Source organism: Limanda limanda, chromosome 11, assembly GCF_963576545.1.
Source record: "Limanda limanda chromosome 11, fLimLim1.1, whole genome shotgun sequence".
Classification (NCBI taxonomy): domain Eukaryota; kingdom Metazoa; phylum Chordata; class Actinopteri; order Pleuronectiformes; family Pleuronectidae; genus Limanda; species Limanda limanda.
In genome coordinates, this window is record NC_083646.1 from 21,619,343 (window position 1) to 21,644,063 (window position 24,721).

The 24,721-nt window shown below is 41.3% G+C and overlaps 1 protein-coding gene across 1 annotated transcript in view; it reads left to right on the forward strand.

The window, feature by feature from the left end:
* The window catches only part of ascc3 (activating signal cointegrator 1 complex subunit 3), a 143,973-nt gene that overhangs the window by 92,650 nt on the left and 26,602 nt on the right, over positions 1–24,721 (forward strand). Inside the window, exons 15-29 of the mRNA XM_061080652.1 lie at positions 10,432–10,623; positions 11,552–11,776; positions 13,387–13,506; positions 13,805–13,969; positions 14,416–14,502; positions 14,688–14,864; positions 16,307–16,532; positions 17,353–17,507; positions 19,113–19,211; positions 19,516–19,684; positions 20,093–20,313; positions 20,537–20,622; positions 20,856–21,022; positions 21,541–21,686; positions 23,776–23,896. Coding sequence (XP_060936635.1) covers positions 10,432–10,623; positions 11,552–11,776; positions 13,387–13,506; positions 13,805–13,969; positions 14,416–14,502; positions 14,688–14,864; positions 16,307–16,532; positions 17,353–17,507; positions 19,113–19,211; positions 19,516–19,684; positions 20,093–20,313; positions 20,537–20,622; positions 20,856–21,022; positions 21,541–21,686; positions 23,776–23,896 — 2,356 coding nt within the window. The remainder of the gene's footprint in view (positions 1–10,431; positions 10,624–11,551; positions 11,777–13,386; positions 13,507–13,804; positions 13,970–14,415; positions 14,503–14,687; positions 14,865–16,306; positions 16,533–17,352; positions 17,508–19,112; positions 19,212–19,515; positions 19,685–20,092; positions 20,314–20,536; positions 20,623–20,855; positions 21,023–21,540; positions 21,687–23,775; positions 23,897–24,721) is intronic.

Genomic DNA, 24,721 nt, shown 5'->3' on the forward strand with positions numbered 1-24,721 from the left:
ACAGCCTCTGGTTCCAAATGACATCATTAGTACAAGATGGAGGCACCTGTATGCAGGATATTTTGTGTCGACCATCTGTAAATACAGTCTGGGCTAGAGACAATATTGGCAAACTAACAAACCCCAGAAGTAGTCAGTATGTCATCAAGCTTCCCGCCTCACCCATTATTGGGTTGTGTGAATGGATTTAGCTGTGCTACTTTCTATGTCATGTACAAAAATATACATTATTAGATATGGAATACCTAAAATACGACCCAAATATTTATTGTTGTTTGTGGCAGTTATGAATTTAGTTTACTTGTGTTTTAAATAGAAGCAAAATAGAAATAGAACAGATCGGACTATAGAAATCGCTGGATTTCCTGATTCACTGCTCATCATTACTGTAACTCTGTACAACACATTGTTACTATACTGTATGTGTGTGCAGTGATGAGAGCAGGACGTGAGTGCGTGTGTGTAATTGATTGTCTCTGTGCTGTGAGAGTACACAGAGGGGGAGCTCTTTTCTCCCCCAGAGGACAGTCAGTCAGACTCCGACTCCCATATTTGAATCTCCTGCAACAGAAGGCAGAGTGATAAATTTAGTAACCTTTTTCTTTGTTCCCTGGGGCCGAGCCAAGATTGATGCGCCTCTAATCTTCCCTCTATTTAAATGGGATATGTATACAAATCAGATCACTTTTCATGCTTTCTAAAATTGGAAATGGAGACAAGAGATTAAGTTTCTAGGGGGAAAAAATTGTATGGACAAACGAGTCCACATTCAAAAGAGTAACTTAAAAGCAGTTGTGTAACTGGACCTACACAGTATGTCTACATTAATGAATCCGCTTGTGTGTGCACTAATACTGCATTAATTCACTCCTGGATCTTCTGCCTGTGTCCCGACATAATGAGTATTATCCGCTCCATTAGTCCATCTTTGAGTGTTTCTCAGTGTGGCCTGCTCAGGCAAAGGAAGGGGCATCAGGTTGAATCCACTCTAAGCCCACACAGAGATAATGCACAGCTTATTCGCACTCTGGAAATTGCCCCCCACATTAATATTTATAGGTGTTTTTTTTAATCTCCAATATGCATATGCAGTTAAATAAGGCACCCCTAAGGTCAGTCCGGTAATTTTGCATTTATTTATCTAGCATTAAAAGTCAGAAGTGATTCCGCTAAATGTAGTCCCTTCTAATGTTATTTAATTAGTTTTATCTCAGGGGTAAAGGAGGCTGTCAATCAAGCTCAGAAATCTTAATAAACCCACTCAAATCAATTCTTGTTAAATACTGTTTTGGTGAAGTCAATGATAATGAATTGCTGTTGATAAAATAATGAAAGCATTCAAAAAACACGCTAAAATAGAGCTTTTACACAACAGTCCTGCTCTCCTACCTTTTGATCATATAGGCTTTCACTTTGCATTCAAACGGCACGGTATTAAGCAGACATTTTGAACCTGTGAGAGGAGAACAGTTGAAACCCAGCAGGGGCCCTATTCTTGTTGAAAAACCTCTGTCATATACTATTAATATCTGAAAAAAGAGGGAATATGGCAACTTGCTGGTGGTGAATGTCCATAAGGTCTGCAAACTCTTCTGGTCAGCACAAAACCATAGCCAGGCTCAGCTTATCGCCTTATTTAAAAAAGAACTTTGCTATTTCCAACCAGCTTTGTATTGTTACAGTATCAATATTATATGAAGATGAGCAACGTTTAATTTCCCACTGTGTTGCCTTGGAGATGGTAGAGCCATGAGTGCAACAATTTCCTCTTATTTCTCTTGGACATTGACTTCAGTGGCAACTGAACGTCACTGTAGCCGAACAGCACACAGCAGTGACTTCTATTGGTGGTTACAGCATATTTGTGGCTCCTCATTAGGATCGAACCATTCAAATTGTATTTGTTTAAACATTTACTAAAAGCTGGATTCAGCCCACTAAAGTTTTCCACAGGTAAAAAGGAAGATGAAAAGAACAGAGAAAAATCTGTCTTGGCGTCTGAGCAGAGAATCTCCTACTGCGTTGTTCGTACGTGAAAGACAAACTCCAGGGAATGTCCGGACCCAATTATGTGCACATTCTCTCACATTCGTGTCTCAAAACCGCTCTTACTTTTTACCATTGCTTTCCTCTTTTGTAGTATTTTCTGTTACTAAGCAACTAACTGCAGAGTGTCAATCTGCTTCCTGTTTACACTTGCCCACTGTCCGTGACTGGTCACGTGATATAGGTTCAAGGGCACAGTCAATTTCAAATGATTTTTGCAGTATTTATCTACACCTGACACCATCTGAGGCTAGTAATTTAAGTTAAAGCAGCCTGGTGGACGGCCTGGTGTGTAAGGTTTGACCATCTTCTGGATGTCGACTGGGCCTGATCCGTTTAAAGCACGGCACGCAAGTACTAGTGTTTTGAAACGGATGTGGGCAGCCACAGGTAACCAGTGAAGGGAGCGAAGTAGTGTGAGTGAACTCTGGTTGGTTGAAGACCAGTCGAGCTGCTGCATTCTGGATGAGCTGCAGAGGTTGGATAGCACTAGCAGGTAGACCAGCCAGGAGGGAGTTGCAGTAGTCTAGGTGTGCGATGAACGGAGCCTGGACAAGAACCTGCGCCGCCTTCTGAGTGAGAAGGGGATTTATTCTCCTGATGTTGTGCAGCATATATGTATCTACACGAGCGGGTTATTGCAGTAAGGGAGAGTTGACTATCGAGTGTCACACCCAGGTTACTAGCAGTCTGGGTGGGGGCTACCACGGAGTTGTCAAATGTAATAGTGTGGTCATGGGTAGGAGAGCCTTACCCTGGAAGGAAAAGTAGTTTGGCTTGTCCAGGTTGATTTGCAGGTGGTGTGCGGACATTCACTGAGAGAGGTCCGTTGCTACTTTTGTTTCAGATTGGGGAAAGAGAGGATTAGTTGGGTGTGATCTGCGTAGCTTGGTAGGTAAAGCCATGTGAGTGAATGACAGAGCCGAGAGAGTTGGTGTACAGAAAGACAGAGGAGAGAACCCAGGACAGAACCTTGAGGGACCTCAGTAGTGAGAGGACACGGTTCTGACACAGATCGTCTCCAAGTTACCCGGTATGTGCGGTCGTTGAGGTAGGATGAGAGCAGGGAGAGAGCAGAGCCTGAGACACCCAGATCCTGAAGGGAGGAAATAAGGATCTGGTGGTTCACAGTGTCAAATGCAGCAGAAAGGTCTAGATGGATAAGGACAGAGGAGCGAGAGGCTGCTCTAGCAGTGGGAAGTTTCTCAGAGACAGCAAGCAGGGCAGTCTCAAACACAAATCTAGTGGTTGACTCAGGCAGGAGCAATGCAAATGAACAGGGCATCTGATACATTCAGTGGAGAACAGCAGTGCAGAAAAACAAAGACTGACTTTTATGGTGTGATCAATCAGAAAAAAGGAAAACCTTGTTATGAGTCTTGGAGAAGGGAGAAGAAAGATGAGTGAAATAAAATCAGATTCCTCTTTTCAGACACGAGATTGTAAATGTCTTTGCCACAAGATTGTAGATGTAACCTTGTCATATAGGATCCCACTCTCATAGCAACGGCAGAAGAGTTTAGAGCTTTCCTTCTCCGCACATATTTATACACAGGGTTCTCATCAGCTTCAGTTTGGAGAATGATCCCCCACTTGATGTAGTTGAGACAATAAAACAAACCTAAGTGGTTGTGGCTAAGCAAGCAAGTGATTACTACTGTACTAAAGGTTTTTTTTATTGTCGATCATTGCAGTATTATATGACATGACTGTTTTTCTGTTCATATTTACAATAAGGGCTCCCTGCTGATTTGATGATAATGTTCACAGGCAGTGCATGTAACTAATTATCATTAGCAAATTTATTTTGCAACATAATGCCCCCCAGACTGTTTTATAGACGCACTGTGAAAATGAGGTGCAAATTTTAATGTAATGAACATAAAAAGACATTTACAGTAATTGTATTGTGATTACTGAAAGTTAACTATTAGCACAATACAGCTTTGCTGCTATAAGCCAGTAGTGTTTGTGGCGCATTTTGAACTACACATTTAAATGTTAATGGTTTGCCTCATGCTTGATGACTGGGATACATGAGAAGGCAAACATTAAAATCACCAAAAACATGAATCTTAAAAAAAGGCAGCAACACTTCACTATAATTCTCATTTCTCACAGAAATGTTTTCTTGATTTATCATTTGGTCAAAAGAATGGGGGTAAAAACTATTAATTTCCTAAATCTGAAGATGAGGTTTTCCCATTGCATGTTTCTTTGGATGTAAAACTATTGCATGTTGGGTAATTTTTGCTTTATGAAATGAAAAACAGTGTAGAAAAAAAAATACAAGTTTTTATCAGTAGTAAAATGTAGACCTTATTTTGTTGCCCTTCATGACATGATTCCAGGAGAATTGACAAAATGATGAAGCTGAAATTATTCTATAATTCCATTATTGTCAATAAATCCCAAACCTGTTTTTCTGTCACTGAGTTATTTCTAAGTGACTGACACCCTGTCCGTGGTTCATGCTAAAGATTCAGCATTAAATAACACGATTTAATTTATTAAAAGGCTCAAAATGTCTTAATACAGCTGGTCATTGTAGTTACAGGAAAGCCTATTCAAACAGGACATAGTGATCCAGTTGCCGGGGACTACTTTCTGAAGTGGGATAATACGCAGTTGAAGCTCAGTTGAGTATTTGGGACAGCAGGACGATATATGTGGGATTGAGTCCAATTAAACCTCAATCAATGAGAACCTGTATATGAATCAATTGAAATTAGATTTATTGTCACTTCCATAATATGCATGAAAACAATGAGTCAATCAGAAACACTGATCGAGAGAAGCTGCTGCAACCGAGTGCACCATTTCAATCTCATGGATTTCTTTCTGGTCTTGTCTACGTTTGAATGTGAACGATGGAACAGTTTAGTTGACCGGTTAGTTTAGAAATCCAGCTCTTGTAAGCAATAGAAAGACACTGAAGCAGTCTGAGCTGAAGATAAGAATCACAATGAATGTGGATTTGAGGCTATAAATGTTCAAAATCTCTCTGTAAATATATGCAAGTAGTAAAATAAGTGAGAATAAAAAGCAAAATGTATATTGCTTTGACCTGTGCGCAGAAAGCCTCTGCCTAAAGCTCTCCCCAGGGTATTGGATTCAAAAGCCCATTTGACTTTCATTTGCTCCAGCTCTGAACCATCCAGCCTGCACCTTCCTCCTCCTTCCTTCTCTTCACCTCTGCTCCTCTCCACACCCCCAACCCCCTGTCTCCAGTATTTTTTAATATCCACCTCTCAAATGTTGAAACCGTGTGGCTGGTAGCGGAGCACACGCAGCTTTTCTGTGGAGGTTAAGAGACACCTTGTGGTCCCATGAGTTCATTACACAGATGGTTTTATAGATCCATCATGGATTATTTAGGCCTGGAAAGAAACTACTTATGCTAACGTAGAATTTCAGTGTTGGTTATAAATTATATATTTGACTGTGAATACATGGAGGCATAATTCTGAGGAAGAGTGTTTCTACACCTTCACTTTGCTTGTGAGGACATCTCTTCCCTACAACTCCCAGTGCTCTTCAGATGTGCAGCTTTCACGTCACGCTGTTTGAAAAGAAACACAGATTCAGACAAACTGATGCCTGTGAGCGTGAAACCTCCAGGGACTTTACAGCAGCACGAGCGTAGGCTCATTAACGTCACTTTGCTTTTATTTGCGGCTATTTTTTACGAGTCTAGTCCACTGCCAGTCCTTTCATTGTGGCAGATCTTTGACAACATGTCAGCGCGCCACACCGGCTTCCCAGAGCACTGATCAACAACAGTGAGTCGTAGCTCAAAGGCTGGTGGAGACTGGAGTGACACAGTGGAGTGACAGACTCTCACATCACAAGAATCGGTGGCTGGAAATAGGAACGCAGCTTTGTGTAATAATGGGACAGTGAGTAGAAAACGGAGAGCTTCTCCACCCACTCCGACTATTCTAGGATTACAGCTCATCTGCAGTGTCATAGCCTCGGGGAGGGGCCTCGCTTCTTATCGTGGTAGCACGTAGCAAGTCCATCTTTGTCTTTAATCGCTGCTTCATCAGCATTAAAACAGACACATTCTTCTCTGCCACCCACTAAGCTCAAGGACTAAGGGCTGGTATCATATACTTGCTTTCTATTGTCCCTGCTAAAACACAAACAACATATCAACTAATACACGCAAAGAATGACTTCCATGATTACTTCCTATATTATAACTCGAACTTTCAATGAGGCAGAGTATTTAGATTCTCATGGGATGTGGTTTTATTGCGTTCAGTTTTTTCGCCATGGCCACTTCACATCTCTCTGTTTCTCAATCCATGGGCCTCATCCTTCAGAGGACCCTGTCTACGGAGCCGAGGTCGGCTGAATCCCTCATCGGCCGCGTAGACCACTTCGACCGAACCGAAATAAGATGGTCTGGCCTTCTCATTGCATCACCAGCTTGTCCCACCCTTACAGCCGTCGCCTATCAACACATTTGCGGACGGAAAAGTTCTTTGGTTGATTTAAAAACGCTGAAAAGCAGACGGAAGAGCTATAAGAGGATGGTTTGCCCTCATTTCTCTTTGACACCAACTTCAAAGGCAACTGATGAACACCGTAACCGAACACGACACGCAACACACTCTTTTGGACATAACCATTCAAATTATATCTGTATACATTTACCAAAAGCTGCATTCAGCCAACTTAGGTTTTCCATAGTTAAGAGGGAAGACCAGCAGAACGGAGAAGAAGCATGTGTGGACTTATTTAATACCTATCTCAAGGCGTAACTGTTTAGATGCAGCATAATGGACATTTACACAAATAACAACTAAACCTGATTTATTATTATCTGAGCCAACTGTCCATTTCAGCAGATAAAATTGGCAGACGTAAAGAGTAATAGAGCAAATCAACATGAGTTTGTTTTAGCATCACGCAACCAATCACTATTTCCCTCTGTGGACTTGTATCTTTTTAGACTTTTTATAGCTCACAGCAGGTCCAGTCTACTGCAGAATGATTGAAGCAGCCAATTCAATACTAATTTAGTGGGTCTGTTATATTTTCATCTGTTTACAGCAATGGTGTCGTCAAAGAAGTTTAAAAGAGCTCCGAAAAAATCTCCCGCATTTAGTTCTCATGAGAACAGGAGACAGTTTGATCAGGAGAGCGGCGAATTTAGTAAATGTCCCGCTTTAGATGGATCTACAACAGAAACGGGATACGAAGAGAACGAGGCAGATTGTGATAGAAAAGAGGAGTAGAGTGGGTGTGAGTGGAAACTCGTCCTCCCACTCCCTCCTGCCTATCTGCCATTAAAAGCCAGCCTCTTTGAACAATATGACTATCAAGGGCCACTAAATGAACCACAATTAGCCACCGTGTCTCCGTGATGTCAAAGTAAATGAGGAGTTTTGTTGCTCATGAGTGTCAGTGTTGATGGTGATAATGTGAGACAGAGGCCATCTATCCACCACTCTCCACTACAGAGACACACGCCCTCATTCGCCACATTTTCGGTGTGATTTTGCACTTTGAAGTCTCGGCTTTGAAAGTGGTGTGTTGTCTAAAAATACAGACGCTTCCGTATTTCTAAAAATGCTTTTGCTTCGCTCCTGTTTATTGTTTCTCAAAGCATCAGGGATATATGAGGCCTCTCTTTTAAATTGTCAAAAATGTAAAACCAGTCACATACACCTGGTTGTATTTAGGTCTCCTTACAGACGGCGTGACAAGCTTCTGAATAGTTTATTACAGTTCTGGTGTTGGCTGGTGTCCTCTCTGTAGTCACAGCCTTAATAGACAGTAAGTGGAGCTGGCAGGTGGCTGTCTGTGGACAGAGGGAGCTCAGCAGCAGCGGCAGCAGCGGCAGCAGCGGCAGCAGCGAGCGGCAGCGGCAGCAGCGAGCGGCAGGGCCTAATGGGACCTGATCAGGAGCTTAGGTCACTGCCATCTCAGATACAGCCATGGCACAGCAGACATCAGCGCAAACTCACCTTAGATTAGAGGCTGGAAGCATGGCTGTAACACACTCTGACATCTCAAAGCAAAGCCTCAGCCATAGCATTTCAATTACCCACCTTTCCCTGCTCACATGGATCTCAACAGCACAGGGCACAGCGGCCCCCAGGACTCGCACCAGGCCACAGTGTGCACTGATTTTCAAACAGATATGGCTTTAGACAGCAGAGCAGGATTGCTTTCTCTTCGCTTGCATCACCTGCATGGGATTGTCATCTGAATAAATCCTTGCTTCAAGTGCAGGGAGTGAAAGTGGAAGAGTAACAGGACAACGCTCTTCCAAATCACCTGTTAAGTCGAGAGATTATACTAGATCTGTGTTAAAAATTGACCAAAAATCATTGTGAGTTAAATATTCAAGACTTCAATGACAAATTAGGTCCCACATTGTGTCTTCTGCCCAAGAGTTAATATGTACCTAAGGTCATATTTCCCTAAATATAGAAAAATGTCAGCTCTCACTTCTGAAATAAACGAAGATCATTTGAAGGCAGAGCTCCAGATTTACCAATCAACTTAGTTCCAACCTTCACTTGCGCTCATAAGCTTTGGGTAGTGACTGAAAGAACCAGAGTGTGTATACGAGCGTCCCAAATGAATTATCTGCCTTTGGTGGCCGAGCTCAGCTTTTAGTAGACCTCATTGCTGCTTTGAGTCAGTTGAGATGTTCAGGAATCTGATTAGGATGCCTCCTGGGTGCCTTTCATTGGAAGTAGGAGTTAAACAGGTGCACACGGAACACTGGACAGATCTTACATCTTATCTGGTCTGCGGACGCCTGGAGATCTCCCAGGAGGAACTGGAAGATGTTGGTCGACGAGAGGGACGTCTCCTTTGCTTGACCTGCTGCCACCACCACCCGACCCTTGATAAATGGCAGAGAATCAAATGTAGCCAACATAATCTGACACTGAAGTAACAATAGCGACTTGTTCAATACAAATTATCTGTGAAAGAGACTAATACTTATCTGAATTTCTTTCTGGACATTGTAATGGAAAAATTATTACATATCATGACACAACAAGCAATTATCAATTCTGGATGTTTAATTCAAACCGTCTGCGGACGGTTTACAAAGGTCAAGTCACGACAACAGACTTGACCTCAATGGCACAGAGCTCAAACATCACGGTGACAGATATGAGGGCAATGGCAATGAGCTCTCAAAAGTACACTCCATTTATACAATCAGATCCCTCCTCTCCACAGTAAAATACATTTGTCCAATCAGCTTCTCTCCATGTCGTTTACAGGAAGACCAGACATTGGTCTCTGGCGGTCTCTTTGAAGTTTGAACAAGATGCTAAACGCATCTTGTTCCAGACCCTGTGAGTTTCTCAGAGATCTCCTGTCTCTGCAGGTCACACCTATTAGCCTTTGAAGCTCCCTGCTGCAGAAGACTTAATTGGCCCCTGTTGAGAAACCTTTTGTTCACACTAGACTGAGAAGGCCACGTCTATAAGGCCCTTCAAGAGTATTATGCATAGTGTTAACTTGACCTAAACTCTGACTATGAGTCTTAAACACAGAAATACATCTTTCAGTAAACTTCTTTCTATATAAATGTAATCTGTTACATTTGAACATGTCTAAATACAAAATTCCCATCACAACATTTATTATTTTCACATTGTGGACCCCCCCCCTTTTAGCAATTAGCATTGTGACATTTTATCAGATTTTCAGTCAGACAGCCAAAGACCTGCTGCACAGTTGAGTTCTTAAGGTCTCAGTCCTTCTCCTCCATCCACAAGGTTAGCAACCATTTGTGAGTGTGTGTGTGTCTGTGTGTGTGTCAGTGTGTGTGTCAGCTGCTGGCCGTAATGAGCTTTCTGTTTTTGCAGTGCAGAGGCCTGCTGGGTACTGACCTCCATTTAGATGCCCAGAGAGAGAGATAAACCCTGTGATGATGACTTCCCTGAAGCCTGGCCAGGTCACAGCCCTGCTGTCAGTCACCAGCACACATCTCAATCTCACTGACTGTGTGTGGTCTCCAGGCTGCTGATGTTGTTTACTTCTGCAGCGTGCAGTGCATTACAATCCACCAAATAGCCTGGTCATACCTTTGGAGGACTTCCTTATGATTTGAGTTAGGATCGTGTGTTAGGTCTGATGTGACTCTTCTCACACGTCGTCATGTTCTTGTTCTAGACAGCTTTTAGAGAGGTTGGTATTTTCATTGATGATATTATTCTGGAAACATATAACAGGAATCATGGCTAAACTCCTCAGGTGTCTCGTCTCTCTCCAGTTCAAAAAAACATGGGATTGATGTTCACTTTCAACCAAACAACCCAGAGCTGCTTTATTTACCCTAATTCCCTTCAACATTTTTCCCTTTTTTTCCCCAAAACTTACCTCTCTATCCATTTCTTTCAGATCCAGCGCTCCAGAAACAAGGAGATGAAGGAGATGTTCCCAGAAGGCTTTGGGATCCACCATGCCGGCATGCTGCGTTCTGACCGCAGTATGATGGAGAGCATGTTCTCCAAAGGCTACCTCAAGGTGCTGGTCAGCACTGCCACACTGGCCTGGGGAGTGAACCTGCCGGCCCATGCAGTCATCATCAAGGTCCTGGCAATTAGTTTTTACTTGTTTGGCTTCTCTTCTTGCATTTTTCTACTTGCCCATACATTCTTTAAGCAACTGCACCAGAATCTCAATCTCACACCTTCAGGGATCTTAAATGGGTCAATGACTCTGTGACATCAGTTGGGAGTTTCTTTAATAATACACACACGCACACTGGAGCAAAGGTAGCTTTTGTAGGCAAGAGCCAGAAAGTGGATCCTTAATCTGGTTCCTACTGAGGAGCTAAAGCTGACGAATATATAGGAGTTTCATTGTTAAAAAGGGACTTTTCGATTTTTTTTCTAGTTTAACGAGGCTTTTCATTTCCAAGCTGATCACTGTAATATTTTTTTTACAGCATTTCTCACAAAGGAAAAAATTTCAACTCAGGTGTCAGGACAGTGTCTGTGGGATTAAGTGAAAATAAATTACATTGTGTGTGAGTCCTTGGTGCAACAGACCTGGGTCACTGATGTTAATAAACGAATAATAACTATACAAAAGAGTTTGGTCCGCACAAAAATGCTGACTAAAAGAAATTGTAAGAAAGTTATGATTGAAACTGAATAAACTTGGTAACCATGAAATCTAATCAAACCCAGAGAAGAAACAATATGTTGCCCAATTACCATTAAATGCACAATCTTCATCCATTACATTTAGCATGCTGTTTTAAGGCCAGTGCACAAAATGAATTATCATTTATTTTGTTTTGATTACATATGAATCTTTGATTATTGGTTTTTTTATTTGTCTATAATGAAATATTATCAATAATTTACCGTCTCCACTATTGAGCTCTTGCTGTACCATTTGTATCAACAAGGTATTTGGTGACTCATTTTAAATGTGCTACTTTTTCACACAAATGAATCTTCCTGTGTTTCAAGTCGTCTGAATCGGCGTCTGTCTCTGGTTTCTCTAACAGGGCACTCAGATCTACGACGCCAAGCGTGGAGCCCTAGTGGATCTGGGTATCCTGGATGTCATGCAGATTTTCGGCCGAGCCGGTCGTCCTCAGTTTGACAAGTACGGCGAGGGCACCATCATCACTTCCCATGATAAGCTGAGTCATTACCTGACCCTGCTGACTCAGCAGAACCCCATCGAGAGTCAGTTTCTGGACAGCCTGGCCGACAACCTCAACGCTGAGGTCAGTCTCTACACACCCTGCTTGACAGGACAAGGATACATTTTTTCTCTATTCTTTCAAGTCTAAAATATTAAGTTTTTCTTCGTTCTCTTCTGAAAAATGTATGCCGAAGTGAAGGAGAAGGTTTTAAATGTATTTTTTGTGGAAGCTTTTTTTACTGTGATAAAGATTCAGTCGAATCTTTACTGATTTAACTAGAGCAACTTTCAGCAGTTTCATCATCCTGTATAATGTGAGAAGAAACTTTATTCATTATATAAGGTCAACGAGATTACATTACCTGTTGTTAATACATTATTATGTTATTATCTTGGTTTATTTTTGAGTGAGAAATCTTTGAAATCTTGTAAAACGTGTATTTAACATCTCATTTCTTCCGTGGTGTTTTTGGTGATTTTTTTCAATTCCTCATCACGTGATGCAGTGATCTGTTTTAACTGTTAAATTTATGGGAATGTTGAGTATTTTTCCAATAAGGTGAAAAAAAAGTGGTCCTCTTCAAAGGTTCATTGTGTAGAATTTAGTAACATCTAGTGGTGAAGTTACATGTTGCAGCTCAATACCCCTCATCTACCACCACCCTTCCAAACATGTAAGAAAACCTGAGCTAGCCTTCAGTTGTCAAACTGTAAAAAGCATAGCAGCTCCATAGATAGGACTCACTCTTATGTTAAAATAAAGAATTTAAATATAAAAGGCCCATTCTAGGGTAAAGAAAAAGACAATTGGTCGATTTAGATGAAACACACTAGTCAAAATTACTAGGATTGTTTTATATTCCGTTTCTGCCAATAGATCCTTTTCACCTAAGTCTTACACACTGAACCTCTAAAGAAAAATTTGTTAAAATAGTAATTACGTCACCTCATGATCATTTATAATGGATTCATTCAGTACTTATGGACCGAAATCTGCTGAGACTGTATACAACATCAAGTATTTTTTTTTTAAAGAGCACAATATACAAATCAACAAATTGCAGAAACATTAAAGCAATTAAAACATGACTGTGCTCATGTCGCCCAGAAAATAAGAAGAATTAGACAAGAAATTCAAATGAATAAAAAATATATTAGCAAGAAAGTGGAGGAAAAAGATGGAAGAAAATATCTAAAGTTTCATCTGAAATGATAGGAAATTGAAATGAACAATTTTTGCTCTTTTCTTTTCACTTCAAAGCAATTCAGTGTGGCCAATAATTTATAATAATGTGGCAAATAAAGTCTTATATGAATAAAATATTATTATTATTACATTTTAATTGTCTTTCACATGATATATTTTTTTTAAATATTAAGGATGTCATATGAACTTTAGTGGAGGCTTCGTAATGATCAGCTGTTTTGTCACGCTACCAGTGCAACTCTTAAATCCTCTTAATTCTATTTTAATGTTAACAGACATGTTAATGTGGTTTGTCAGTTGATAGGTGGTTTATCTGCATTTTGATCCAAACTGTGCTGCTAACAAGTGTTGTTGGAAAGAGGACACAGTATATAGAGCGGGCTGTGCGTATCCATTCTGCGGTTTCCTCAAATGTCCATTAGATGGCAGCAGAGACCAGTGACATGACTTGCAAGCGTTTCTGTTTCTTTTCTCTGATGCTTTAGATTGCGTTGGGGACAGTCACCAACGTGGAGGAGGCAGTGAAGTGGCTGAGTTATACCTACTTCTATGTTCGCATGAGGGCCAACCCACTGGCCTACGGCATCAACTACAAGGCTTATCAGGTTGGTGGTTCAAAATGACACTTCTATTAATCTGCTGTTTATCAGTGAAAGAACAAGGTCCTCTTCATGACTATCATTATTATTATTATTCTCTATAATTTGTAAAGTCTCTGACATACTTTGTTAAGTGCCTTGAGATAATGTATGTTGTGAGTTGGTGCTATTCTTTCTTCCAAAGAAGAAATTATTAGGAGGAGTTATTGAGAGGACAACAATCAGAAATACTAACTATCAAGGAATGTATGGAAGATCTTTATATGTGTTGTCAGATTGAAATCAAACACTGATATTGTTTCAGCTGGATCCGTCCTTGGAGCTGTACAGGAAGGAGCTGGTGGTGGAGTCTGGCAGAAAGTTGGACAAGGCCAGGATGATCCGCTTTGAGGAGCGAACCGGCTACTTCGGCTCCACCGACCTGGGAAGGACCGCCAGTCACTTCTACATCAGATACAACACCATAGAGGTAGAGTCACTTCTGCATCACATACGCCATAGAGGCCGAGTCACTTATACATCAGATATACCATAGTAGCAAACTCTAAACACATAACCCCTTAAAAGTGAAAACAAGCTACATAGTAAATTAAAGATACACGTGAGTTGTACAGCATTAAACATACACTTCAAGCTGTAAAAGTAAAAACGAGAAGAAGAGGAATTAAATGAGATTCAAAAATAATTTACAGAGTTAAAGTTTACATTTTATCGCCTGTGTAGTTCTCTATTTTTAGTTTCCTGTACCTTTCCTGTACCTGTACCCTAGTATTTACCCAGTGTGTTAGCAAGCAGGTATTTTGTTTCCTGTACAAGTAAAACCTTGTAGATGAAAGGAACCTTGTTTAGTTCAACACAATAATGTTGTTTAATTCTATATATCTTCTTCTTCTTGTTTGCTCTCCATCCCTGAAGACGTTCAACGAGCTCTTCAACTCTCAGCGAACAGAAGCTGAAGTCTTCAGTATCGTGTCCAAGGCCGAGGAGTTTGAACAGCTAAAGGTGAGGGGTCATCACAAACTCATCACAGGTACAACTTAGAAAGTCAGAGCTTCAGTCAAGCCCTGAGATCTCAGCACAAATGTTTGAAAATGAAGCAGTTAATAATTATTAACCTGTATTCACCAAGTAAACAGCTGATGACAACTCTATGACAATATATAACCATAAATGTATTGTATTGGCAGGTTCGTGATGAGGAGACAGAGGAGCTGGAGCAGTTGCTGTATAACAACTGTGAGCTGCAGGCTGCAGGCGGCGTGGAGAACGGCTACGGCAAAGTCAACATTCTGCTGCAGACGTACATCGGCCGCGGGGAGGTGGACAGCTTCTCGCTCATCTCTGACCTGTCGTATGTGGCACAGGTGAGCAAGAAGGAACAAAACACACACACTTCATCGATATATCAGTCAGCTAAACCACAAAATTACAATGAGCTCTACTATATCAATTGTAAATTAAGCTTTAAAGTTACCAGCAGCTGGTGTCTACTCTTGTTGACAAGCTCTCAGTTGTAAATCCAGGTGACAGGTTGTAGGACAAAAAGCTTGACGAATCCTTTTGTTGTTGAGTTATTTTATACACAGACACAAACACACACACAAGGCCAAGACATTACCCTGCTTTCAGGTATGCCTTTGTGTTGGGTAATGAAGAATGTGAAGTAAGGTTCCTTCTGTGGAAGTAGTGGTGTTTAACACACAGATGACATGTGAACAGTTTTGCTGCTGAAATCAGAGAAGATACTGGTAGTGGTGCTGAAACAGCTGGAACTTAGTTAAAGTGTTTGACATGCTTGTTAGTGTACTGCAATTTTAGCGAACTTGTACTTAATGAAGTGGAAGGCAGATTTTCTATGATGCACTCAGTAGAGCTCATACCTCCACCAAGGCCCAATATACCCATCATGAAACCTCATTTAAATTCACTATATCCAGAAATATATTTGGATCTGCAGCAAATCACACATCTCCAAATATCAGTCCCCCAAACGTCGGATCTTTTTCATCCAAATCCATTAATTATTCTATCAGAAATCAACAAAAATAATTTGAATAACTACTTATTACGCCATGTTAAAGAAAGTTTTTTTTTTTTTTTTTTATCTGATCTGGTAGGACACATACCACATCCTTCCACCAGGTTCTGTGCTAATATCTCCAATAGTTTTTGCGCAGTCCCACTAACAGACGGACAAACTGAGACAAATGCATCCCCTCGTAGGCGGAGGTAGTAAGGAAGAGTAGAGTGTGACCAAGAATTAACCGAATCCTTTTTATGGTGAGTCTCCTCTGCCCAGAGTTCAGTCTCCCCCTCCTGAGTCCAGCCACTTCTCTCAGTCTCAGCCAGCTTTCATCACAGCTAGATCTGAATAATCTCCCATAAGAATGCATTCAGCCCCCAGATGATCAGATCACATTAACACCTGACCACATTCATCACTGCCCGGCCACATTTGAGCAGTCTATCAGTGAGTACCACCACTGCCACCTGACCTCTCCTTCAGAGCTGACATGAGTCATCCATCAGTGGACAGCTGTGGCCAACCTGGACGTCTGCTCTGAGCCCAGCCAGAGCTTCTCATGATCACATGTGATCAATCCGCACTGTGGAGCATGTTGTACCATTCAGCTGCTTCAAGTTTTCACTTGTTTCATTCCATCTTTTTTCCACAGGTTAAGTTAAGTCCAAACTACTGATGTCTTGGGAAAGCAGAGATATCATGTCTATAAATCAAATTATATTTTGTTTAGTTCTGACATAGATTCTGATGCAGTTTTTTTTCTTTTTCTCCTGCTTCTCTCAGAATGCTGCTCGAATCGTCAGGGCGTTGTTTGAGATTGCTCTGAGGAAGCGGTGGCCGGCCATGACCTACCGACTTCTCACCCTGTGCAAAGTGATTGACAAGCGGCTGTGGAGCTTTGCCCACCCCCTTCGCCAGTTCCCCAACCTCAGTCACATTGTGCTGAACCGCTTGGAGGAGAAGAAGCTCTCTGTGGACAAACTGAAGGAGATGAGAAAGGATGAGATTGGTAAACACACACGTCGCATTTCCACTTCCTCCCACTGCACAAAGTGAAGCTATAGGCACTGACCGTTTAGAATGGTTGGGTCTGGTGAGGTCCTTTAGAGCCTGCACAGTAGTGATCATGGTGTGGAAGCCTAGCTGGCGAGGTCTCACGATACATACACTTAACAAATCCCAATTCAGAAAAAAAGATCAATGTGATATGTTGTACCTAAAAAAAAATGATTGGGCTGCTCTTTGATTTCCTCTAGTGTGGTCCATGTCCCATCTGCTAACATGGAGGGGGGCCGGGGTTCATGACCTATATTGGAGAGGTTTTGTCTTCACTTTTAAGAATTGTTGTACTCTGTGGTCTCACCATGCTGAAGCTCTGAGGTTCTCTCTTACAGATTCACTACATTTGGTTCTACTTAGGAAAAGTTTTTTTCATTATGTGCTAAGCTATTGTCAATTAACCCAACACTTCTCCAGCAGATGTTTCACATTAAAAGCCTTCCAGTGGCTCAGGTTTGATTATCCTTCTCTGCTCTTGGAGACTTTTAATATGAAACAGCTGCAGAGAGGCTTGATCTTCATTGTCAGTAGCTTAACAGTAATTGAAGGAATAGAAATTTTGAAGCGATTGGAAAATATGAGTGCATCAAAGCATTTTTTTTAATTCAAAATCGAAACTCATCATAGCATTGTGGTGACGCTTTTGTTTTACTGATGGAATTTGTGCATTATGTATTTAGCCGACACTAATTGTACAGGTATGCATGTCAGCAGGTTAACTCATATTTATGACACAGAGCACATGTTAATGCCAGGCTTGTTTTCTGCAGGTCACATGCTGCACCACGTCAACATCGGCTTATCGGTCAAACAGTGTGTCCATCAGATCCCCTCGATCACCATGGAGGCCAATATCCAGCCAATCACGCGCACCGTCCTGCGTATCCGTCTCATCGTCACACCGGACTTCCACTGGAATGATCAGGTAAACGATGTGTACAGTCTCACACAATCATACTGCATCTGTGTGTTCCACTTACTATTTAAAAATAGCTTGAAACAGCAGATGTTAATTTACAGTTCATTGTGTCCAAATTGTTGACAGAAAAAAAGTGCTTAAAGGTCCAGTGTGTAAGATTTAGGTGAAAGGGATCTATTGACAGATATTTCATATAAAATAATCCCAGGGATGTTTTCATGATTGTGTTTCATCTAAATTATACAAATTGTTGTTTTATTTACCCTAGAATGGGCCCTTTATATTGAAATATTTATATTTACATCAGGGGGGGAGGTCCTTGCTATTGAGGCCGTCATGTTTCTTGTATTAGTCCAGACTTGATAAACTAGACACCCATAGAGTTTTTATGAAAACTGAAGGTTAGCACAGGTTCAGCTCCCACATGCAACTTCACCACTTTATGACACTTAATTATACACGCTGCAACTTTAAAGGGATAGTTCACAGAAATTATTCAATTCACGTATTATCCACACCACTATGCCGATGAAGGGGTGGGTGAAATGTTTGAGTCCACAAAACACTTCTGGAAGAATTTATTGCATCAGAATCTTTTAAATCACAGTGAAAATACATATAGCAGTGGAGTTAGCAGTAGAACATCCTACATACACAACTTAAAGTTTTAAATATCGCAACTACTATATCATTGGTTCTATTTTCACCTTAAAGGAAAGACAAGCTGCTCCTCCTACCTTGTTCTTCTTATAGCCACAGAATCTCCATCTGTCCTCGAGAGCCAGAATGCCTCCAGACCTCACCAGCATGTTCCACCTCAGTAGACAGACCAGAGGGGATCATGGGAAGCTTAGTCCAGGGTTCCTACTGGAATCTGAGCGGAACAGGAAGCTCATTGTTACTGGCTGTTTATGAAGATGAATGTTTATGTCCAATTAGCGATGCATGCTTCAATCATGAGAGAGTGGTAACGGAACACTGGCTGGCTTAGCCGTGATCTGGCTGCAGAGCCAGGACACATGTACTGACACATGAGCCGCCTTCCTGATGGCACCCAGGAAACACGCAGCACTCACTCACATGATTCATGTTACCACAGCCCTGACGGTATCAAACTTGCAGTGCTCATAGGCTGATATTTTGTATTGTCATTGTATTATCGATTGATATTTATGAATTTTATCTTTTTTATGTCTCCGGGATGGGTATAAGTTGGAAGAGACATGTAGAATGTTCTATGTAAATGGGCCAAATGCATGCACACACTCACACACACACACACACACACACACGCACAGAAAACACAGTGACATGGAAAACACAGTGACACAGCATTTTTCTTCCTCTTTCTCTTCCCTTTTTTCTGTCAATTATACTTAATTATTTTAAAATAAAATTTGATTGAACTCATTGACCATCAGATATGAGCAAAGGACAATAAAAAAAACATTAACAGTGATATGCTGTGCACACACAATGAAAGTCATGACTGGTCTCTCACTTAACATATGTTATATGTTGTAGGTATTTTGTTTATTTGTTGGTTTATTAACACCACTGTAATGTGAAGAATTAAGATGGATTGATTTGTCCTGTCCCTCTATGGTTCAGGTCCATGGGTCAGTGGGGGAGCCATGGTGGTTGTGGGTGGAGGATCCCATCAATGATCACATCTACCACTCGGAGTACTTCCTCCTGCAGAAGAAACAGGTTAGTTTCTATCACCCGTGGCTCAGGAGGTAGAGAAGGTCGCCCACTAACCTCAGAATGGGGGGTTCAACTTCAAGTCTCCTTGTGCCAAACAATCAACTCCAAATGGAGAATGATGTACAACAGAAAAGTGCTGTGAAGAGCTGTAAAGAAGTTTGATTTATCCATAAGATTTGAAAAGCATTATATAAATGTGGACTACTTACCTCTGTTGAAATTAAGACAACATACCTCAAACAACACTGTGCTACGTGTGCTGTTGCTTCTTTTAAGTCGGTGTGTGTGTATGTTTTGCCTTATCCAGGTGGTAACAGCGGAGCCGCAGCACATCGTGTTCACCATCCCCATCTTTGAGCCGTTGCCCTCTCAGTACTACATCAAGGCAGTGTCTGACCGCTGGCTTGGGGCCGAGGCCGTTTGCATCATCAACTTCCAGAACCTCATCTTACCCGAGAGACACCCCCCACACACAGGTAGACACACTCCACATCTCAAAGACACATTCATGTTGTGGCAACAATGACTAATGTCTGTTTTTCTGTTATAACACCATAGTTACTGGACTTAAATATAGTGTTATATAGCTACTAGTTACTACTAGTCAGCTAGTGACTACTACCTACTCTAGCTATTGATCTAAATTTACAAAAATTCCCTGCATCAAAAATGCTCTGTACAGTTTCTACATAAGCTTTGAGTTTGAATCCTCAACATTTGTATCTCAATGAATGTCAGATTTTGTCCATTGCTTTTACTGAGTACAAGATATGTCACCTGTAGTAAGTTAGTGTACTTAATGTTTTCTTTTGGGATAAAGCCTACTTTTGCCACCACAAACTTGAAATTTACCTTCTCCCCTTTTCCTCCTCTCCCCCTGTCAGAGCTTCTGGACCTGCAGCCGTTGCCGGTGACGGCTCTGGCTAACCCTCAGTTCGAGAGTCTGTACAAGTTCACTCACTTCAACCCCATCCAGACCCAGATCTTCCACACGCTGTACCACACCGACACCAATGTCCTGCTGGGGGCGCCAACAGGCTCTGGAAAAACCATTGCTGCAGAGATGGCCATGTTTCGGGTGTTCAACGAATATCCGACCGCTAAGGTTAGACGGGCTGGCTCTGTCTCTTTTACTGTGGAATTCAATGGGATTTTTGTTAAATGAATCACTGTTGTCAGATTAAGTTTCAAGTAATGTTGATATTTGAAAATGAGAAGTACCAGAAACAGCACTGGAATCAGTCCAACCCTTCAGAATACCAGAAGCTGTTGTTGCGTTAGAATTTACCTGTGAAATGGTGTGTCTGTATTTGCTTCCATTTGTTTAGGTGGTGTACATTGCCCCTATGAAAGCCCTGGTGAGAGAAAGGATCGAGGATTGGAAGATCAGAATTGAGCAACAACTTGGAAAGAAGTGAGTAAAGACAGAGCGAGAATGGGTCATCAGCTGTTTGTTTGCATATTCAGCTGCCACGAACAGGGTTTAAGAAGTAATGAAAAACTGTAGTGTGTATAAGTATCCTACATCATACTATGAGTGAAGGTAATTTAGAAAATATTGGAAAAAGATTAGTTTTTTAAATCTGGGTGGATTTTGGCTAAACACTAGGAATAATAACAAAAATGTACTAATCTGTGTGTGTGTAGAGTGGTGGAACTGACGGGTGACGTGACTCCAGACATGAGAACTATTGCGCAGGCCGACCTCATCGTCACCACACCGGAGAAGTGGGATGGAGTGAGCAGAAGCTGGCAGAACCGAAGCTACGTTCAGAAAGTGGCCATTCTCATCATCGACGAAATCCACTTGCTTGGTAAGATCCCACAGCAAATTGGCATTAGGCCTTTAGAACAAGATCATTTCTTTAATCTCAAACAAATACTATGTCCTATGATTTTTTTTTCTTTTCTGTAATGCTGATCGTTTGTAGCTCATGGCCAAATACATAGTTTGAACCAAAAATCTTCATTTTTATTTCCAGGATGTTTTAAAAGTTTTTATCCTTCTCGTTACCAGATGGCAGCTGTGCACTTTAATGCACATGTGTACAAGCACAGAAATGAACAAGATGCATTTTCATAAAAAAAATTTCTTCCTGCATATTATATCTGATGTATGTTACTATGTATCATAAACCCGATGTCTCATCTGCCAACTTGGAGGGGATAGGATTAATGACCTACAATGCCAGTCACCAGGGGGCAATCCAAATGTTTTGGCCAAATTTTTGGCATTCTGTTGTGTCGTCCATGTTCATATACAGCTTTACCAGTGTGACGGTAGCAGTACGTTACACAAACATTCCCACTCTGCTCTTGTGTCTGTCTCCAGGTGAGGACAGAGGTCCTGTGTTAGAGGTCATTGTGTCCAGGACCAACTTCATCTCCTCTCACACGTCTAAGAAAGTGCGAGTGGTCGGTCTGTCCACAGCTCTGGCCAACGCTCGAGACCTCGCCGACTGGCTGGGAATTGGACAGGTCAGAATCAATCCTGGAATTACATCTTTTTGCTTACAAGTGCTTCAGGTCACTTTGTGTTACCCTCTGACCCTGCGTTATTTGGCCAGATGTAGGGTCATCTTCATAAGCTCCTTTGTTTCAGGACAAGTCCAATCAGTTTTGTGTAAAAAAACAAAAACAATGCTGTAGTGAAGCCAGCCAGGAACCAAAGCCTTTGTCTCACTCTGTTTTTTTGTGGTTTATTTGTTTCCTCATAACTGATTAAATATATATTTTAATAGCAATTAGGATAAACAGATAGTTTTGGTACGGAGTTAATGTCGTTGTTTTTCTCTGTGATGGTCTGTGCCTGGACATCTTGTTGAAGTTCTAATTATCGGGAATGCTTGCAGCGATGCAGATGGATGAGCTGGAGTCGGCTTGAAGTAGAGGGGGTGGGGGCGACAAAATGATACAAAGAAACTTCCTGAAGGGATTTTACCAATAGGGATTTCAAGTACAAAACTTATAGTTCGCACACTTCACAGTATGCCAATCTGAAAAAAATGCATCAAAGCAGTGTTCGGAAAAACATTTTTACATCATATGTTAGTAATGATGTAAAAACTCACACAGATGTTAACAATGAATTTAAGGTTTCTTGTTATTTTATTCACATTTGTTCTGTGTTGAAAAATATTTTAAACATCAGAACAAAAACATTAGAAGATCCAAGTCTAAAAATTCCAGGTGGCGCCTTTAATCTTCCCACTTCTGATGAAGAGCTGCACCTTTAGCATTTAAATTGAAAGCACTGACAAGAGTCCTCAGGAGATGAATCCTGATTCCCCCTCAGCCCAAACACTCATCTTGAACATATTGAATTGACTTGAATAGGATTTTACACACAGTCCTTAACTGCAGAGGATGAACATTCTCCATTTTATACACTCCTTGACACTCCTGTGGTGCAACCCTCAATTTAGACATTATCATATTTAAATGACTAACTGGCCTATCCTGTAGTGCCCCCCACTGGACAAACTGTACAGTGTGTCGTTCAGACCTTTGAATATTGTCAGGTTGTTAAATGTAATAAACATGTCCACCTCTAGGGGCTGCTAGCACATGATTAATTCAATTTAAGAGGACTTAGGGGGCCCTTTCTTACACACAGCACAAAGCAGCACGAAGCGTAATGCAACTGTCTGAGCTCGTCTCAGTCTGATGCAGTTTTCTTTTTCCTGATCAGCTGCCATTTCCTGTGAATAGCAAATACAAATTAAATGGATGAGCAGATAAGTTCACTCAGCAGAGAAGCTTTAATGCTTGCTGCCTGGCAAATCTGCCATAGTAAGAAGGGTCTGCTGACGATTGTTGATATTTAAAAACAAATACACCCGTCTCTTCAGTGCTCCTTCAGAAGCCCCCCCCACATTCACACATTATCTCTGATCTCAAAAAGTAGGAATTGGCCACCGCAAACATACACACAAAATTCACCCATTGTGTGGTTGCCGTGGCCTGCAGCATGATCTGGCGGACACTCCAAATGGTCTCTCTCTCTCTCTCTCTCTCTCACACACACATACACACACACACACACACACACACAGAACGTATACAACTAGTCGACCGGCAGTAGATTTTTGCTGAATATGACAAAAAGTACAAAGTTACAAGAATTAATGTAATTTCCCCCACCCTTAAAGGGATTATCACTGAAAAATAAAAACTCACCCATTATCTAAACCCTGGAGAAGTTTCAGGGGTAATGAGTGAATTGACATTTGTGAATTGACTGAGCTGCTACACAGGTGGATCCACAATCAATTACCCAGGCTTTTAAGATGACTGAAGACATGCTGCAGCCCTGAACGCAACACACTCATCCTGTAACACACCGAGTGTGACTGTGTTGCCACGCTGCACCATAACACCTCATCACAGAATAGACTCAGCGGACACGTCGGAGGTTAAAGAGAGCACAGCGGAGTCCAGCGTTGACCTGCTGCTCTGTGACAGACAGTTCACGTTACAGCCAGATGTTGCTTCATGTTGCAGCTGCTCGCATTAAATCTCCTCTTCCCTCTGTCTGCCCCCCCTCCCCCTCTCCTGTGTGTAACAGGTGGGTTTGTTTAACTTCCGTCCGTCTGTTCGCCCCGTGCCGCTAGAAGTTCACATCCACGGTTTCCCAGGACAGCACTACTGCCCCCGCATGGCCAGCATGAACAAGCCCACCTTCCAAGGTACAGCTGCACATGTCCACATGGTTTACACATTGAAACATGTGTGCACTTGATTTATTGAGGTTTCTTCATGCTGCTGGTTGTAGCTGAGATCACTGCTACAATTTTACTGCGCCTCATAAAAATCCTGTTGGTTTTGCTACAAAATGAACCCAATGTAAAATTCTTTGAACAGTTTGAGTATTATAATATTTTCTTTTATTCAAATGTTAACTATAGTACCAGATGCCCCCTACTGTGTGTATATCAGATAAAATTATCCATTGTAAAACTCACTTACTACATTATTTATTACAATAATACTTAATAGTATCAATCAGTATTCAGCTATGTAGCTTCAAATACAAAAATGTTATCTTGGCAATATAAGATATTTCTGTACAATAACATCCTAATGAAATATACACATCATATTGCATATGATATTTCTGTTGTTTCAATGTTACTTTCTGTGGCCGATTTGTCTGATTGACTTTCTGAGTAAACCCAAGAGACTGTTGTGCATTGCACTGTTGCCACGTGATTGGCTGATTGCATAATTAAAGAATAATGAAAAATACAAGTTCTCTTTAACAGAAAAAGACTGTCACCAGGATCTGCCATATTAAGCTGCTAGTTACTGTCAACGGTGATCAAGTGTAATCAAGTACATCATGATCATGGCTCTGTCAAGAATTAAACCAAACATTATTATAGAACAGGTACCGGAGCAGTTGAGTAATTTCTCCTGCAGTGGCCGCAGGTTTGGTTCCGACCCGGCCCTTTGCTGTGTGTCTTCCACATTTTACAGAGAAATGCTCCAAGAATGTCTTTAAAAAGAAAATG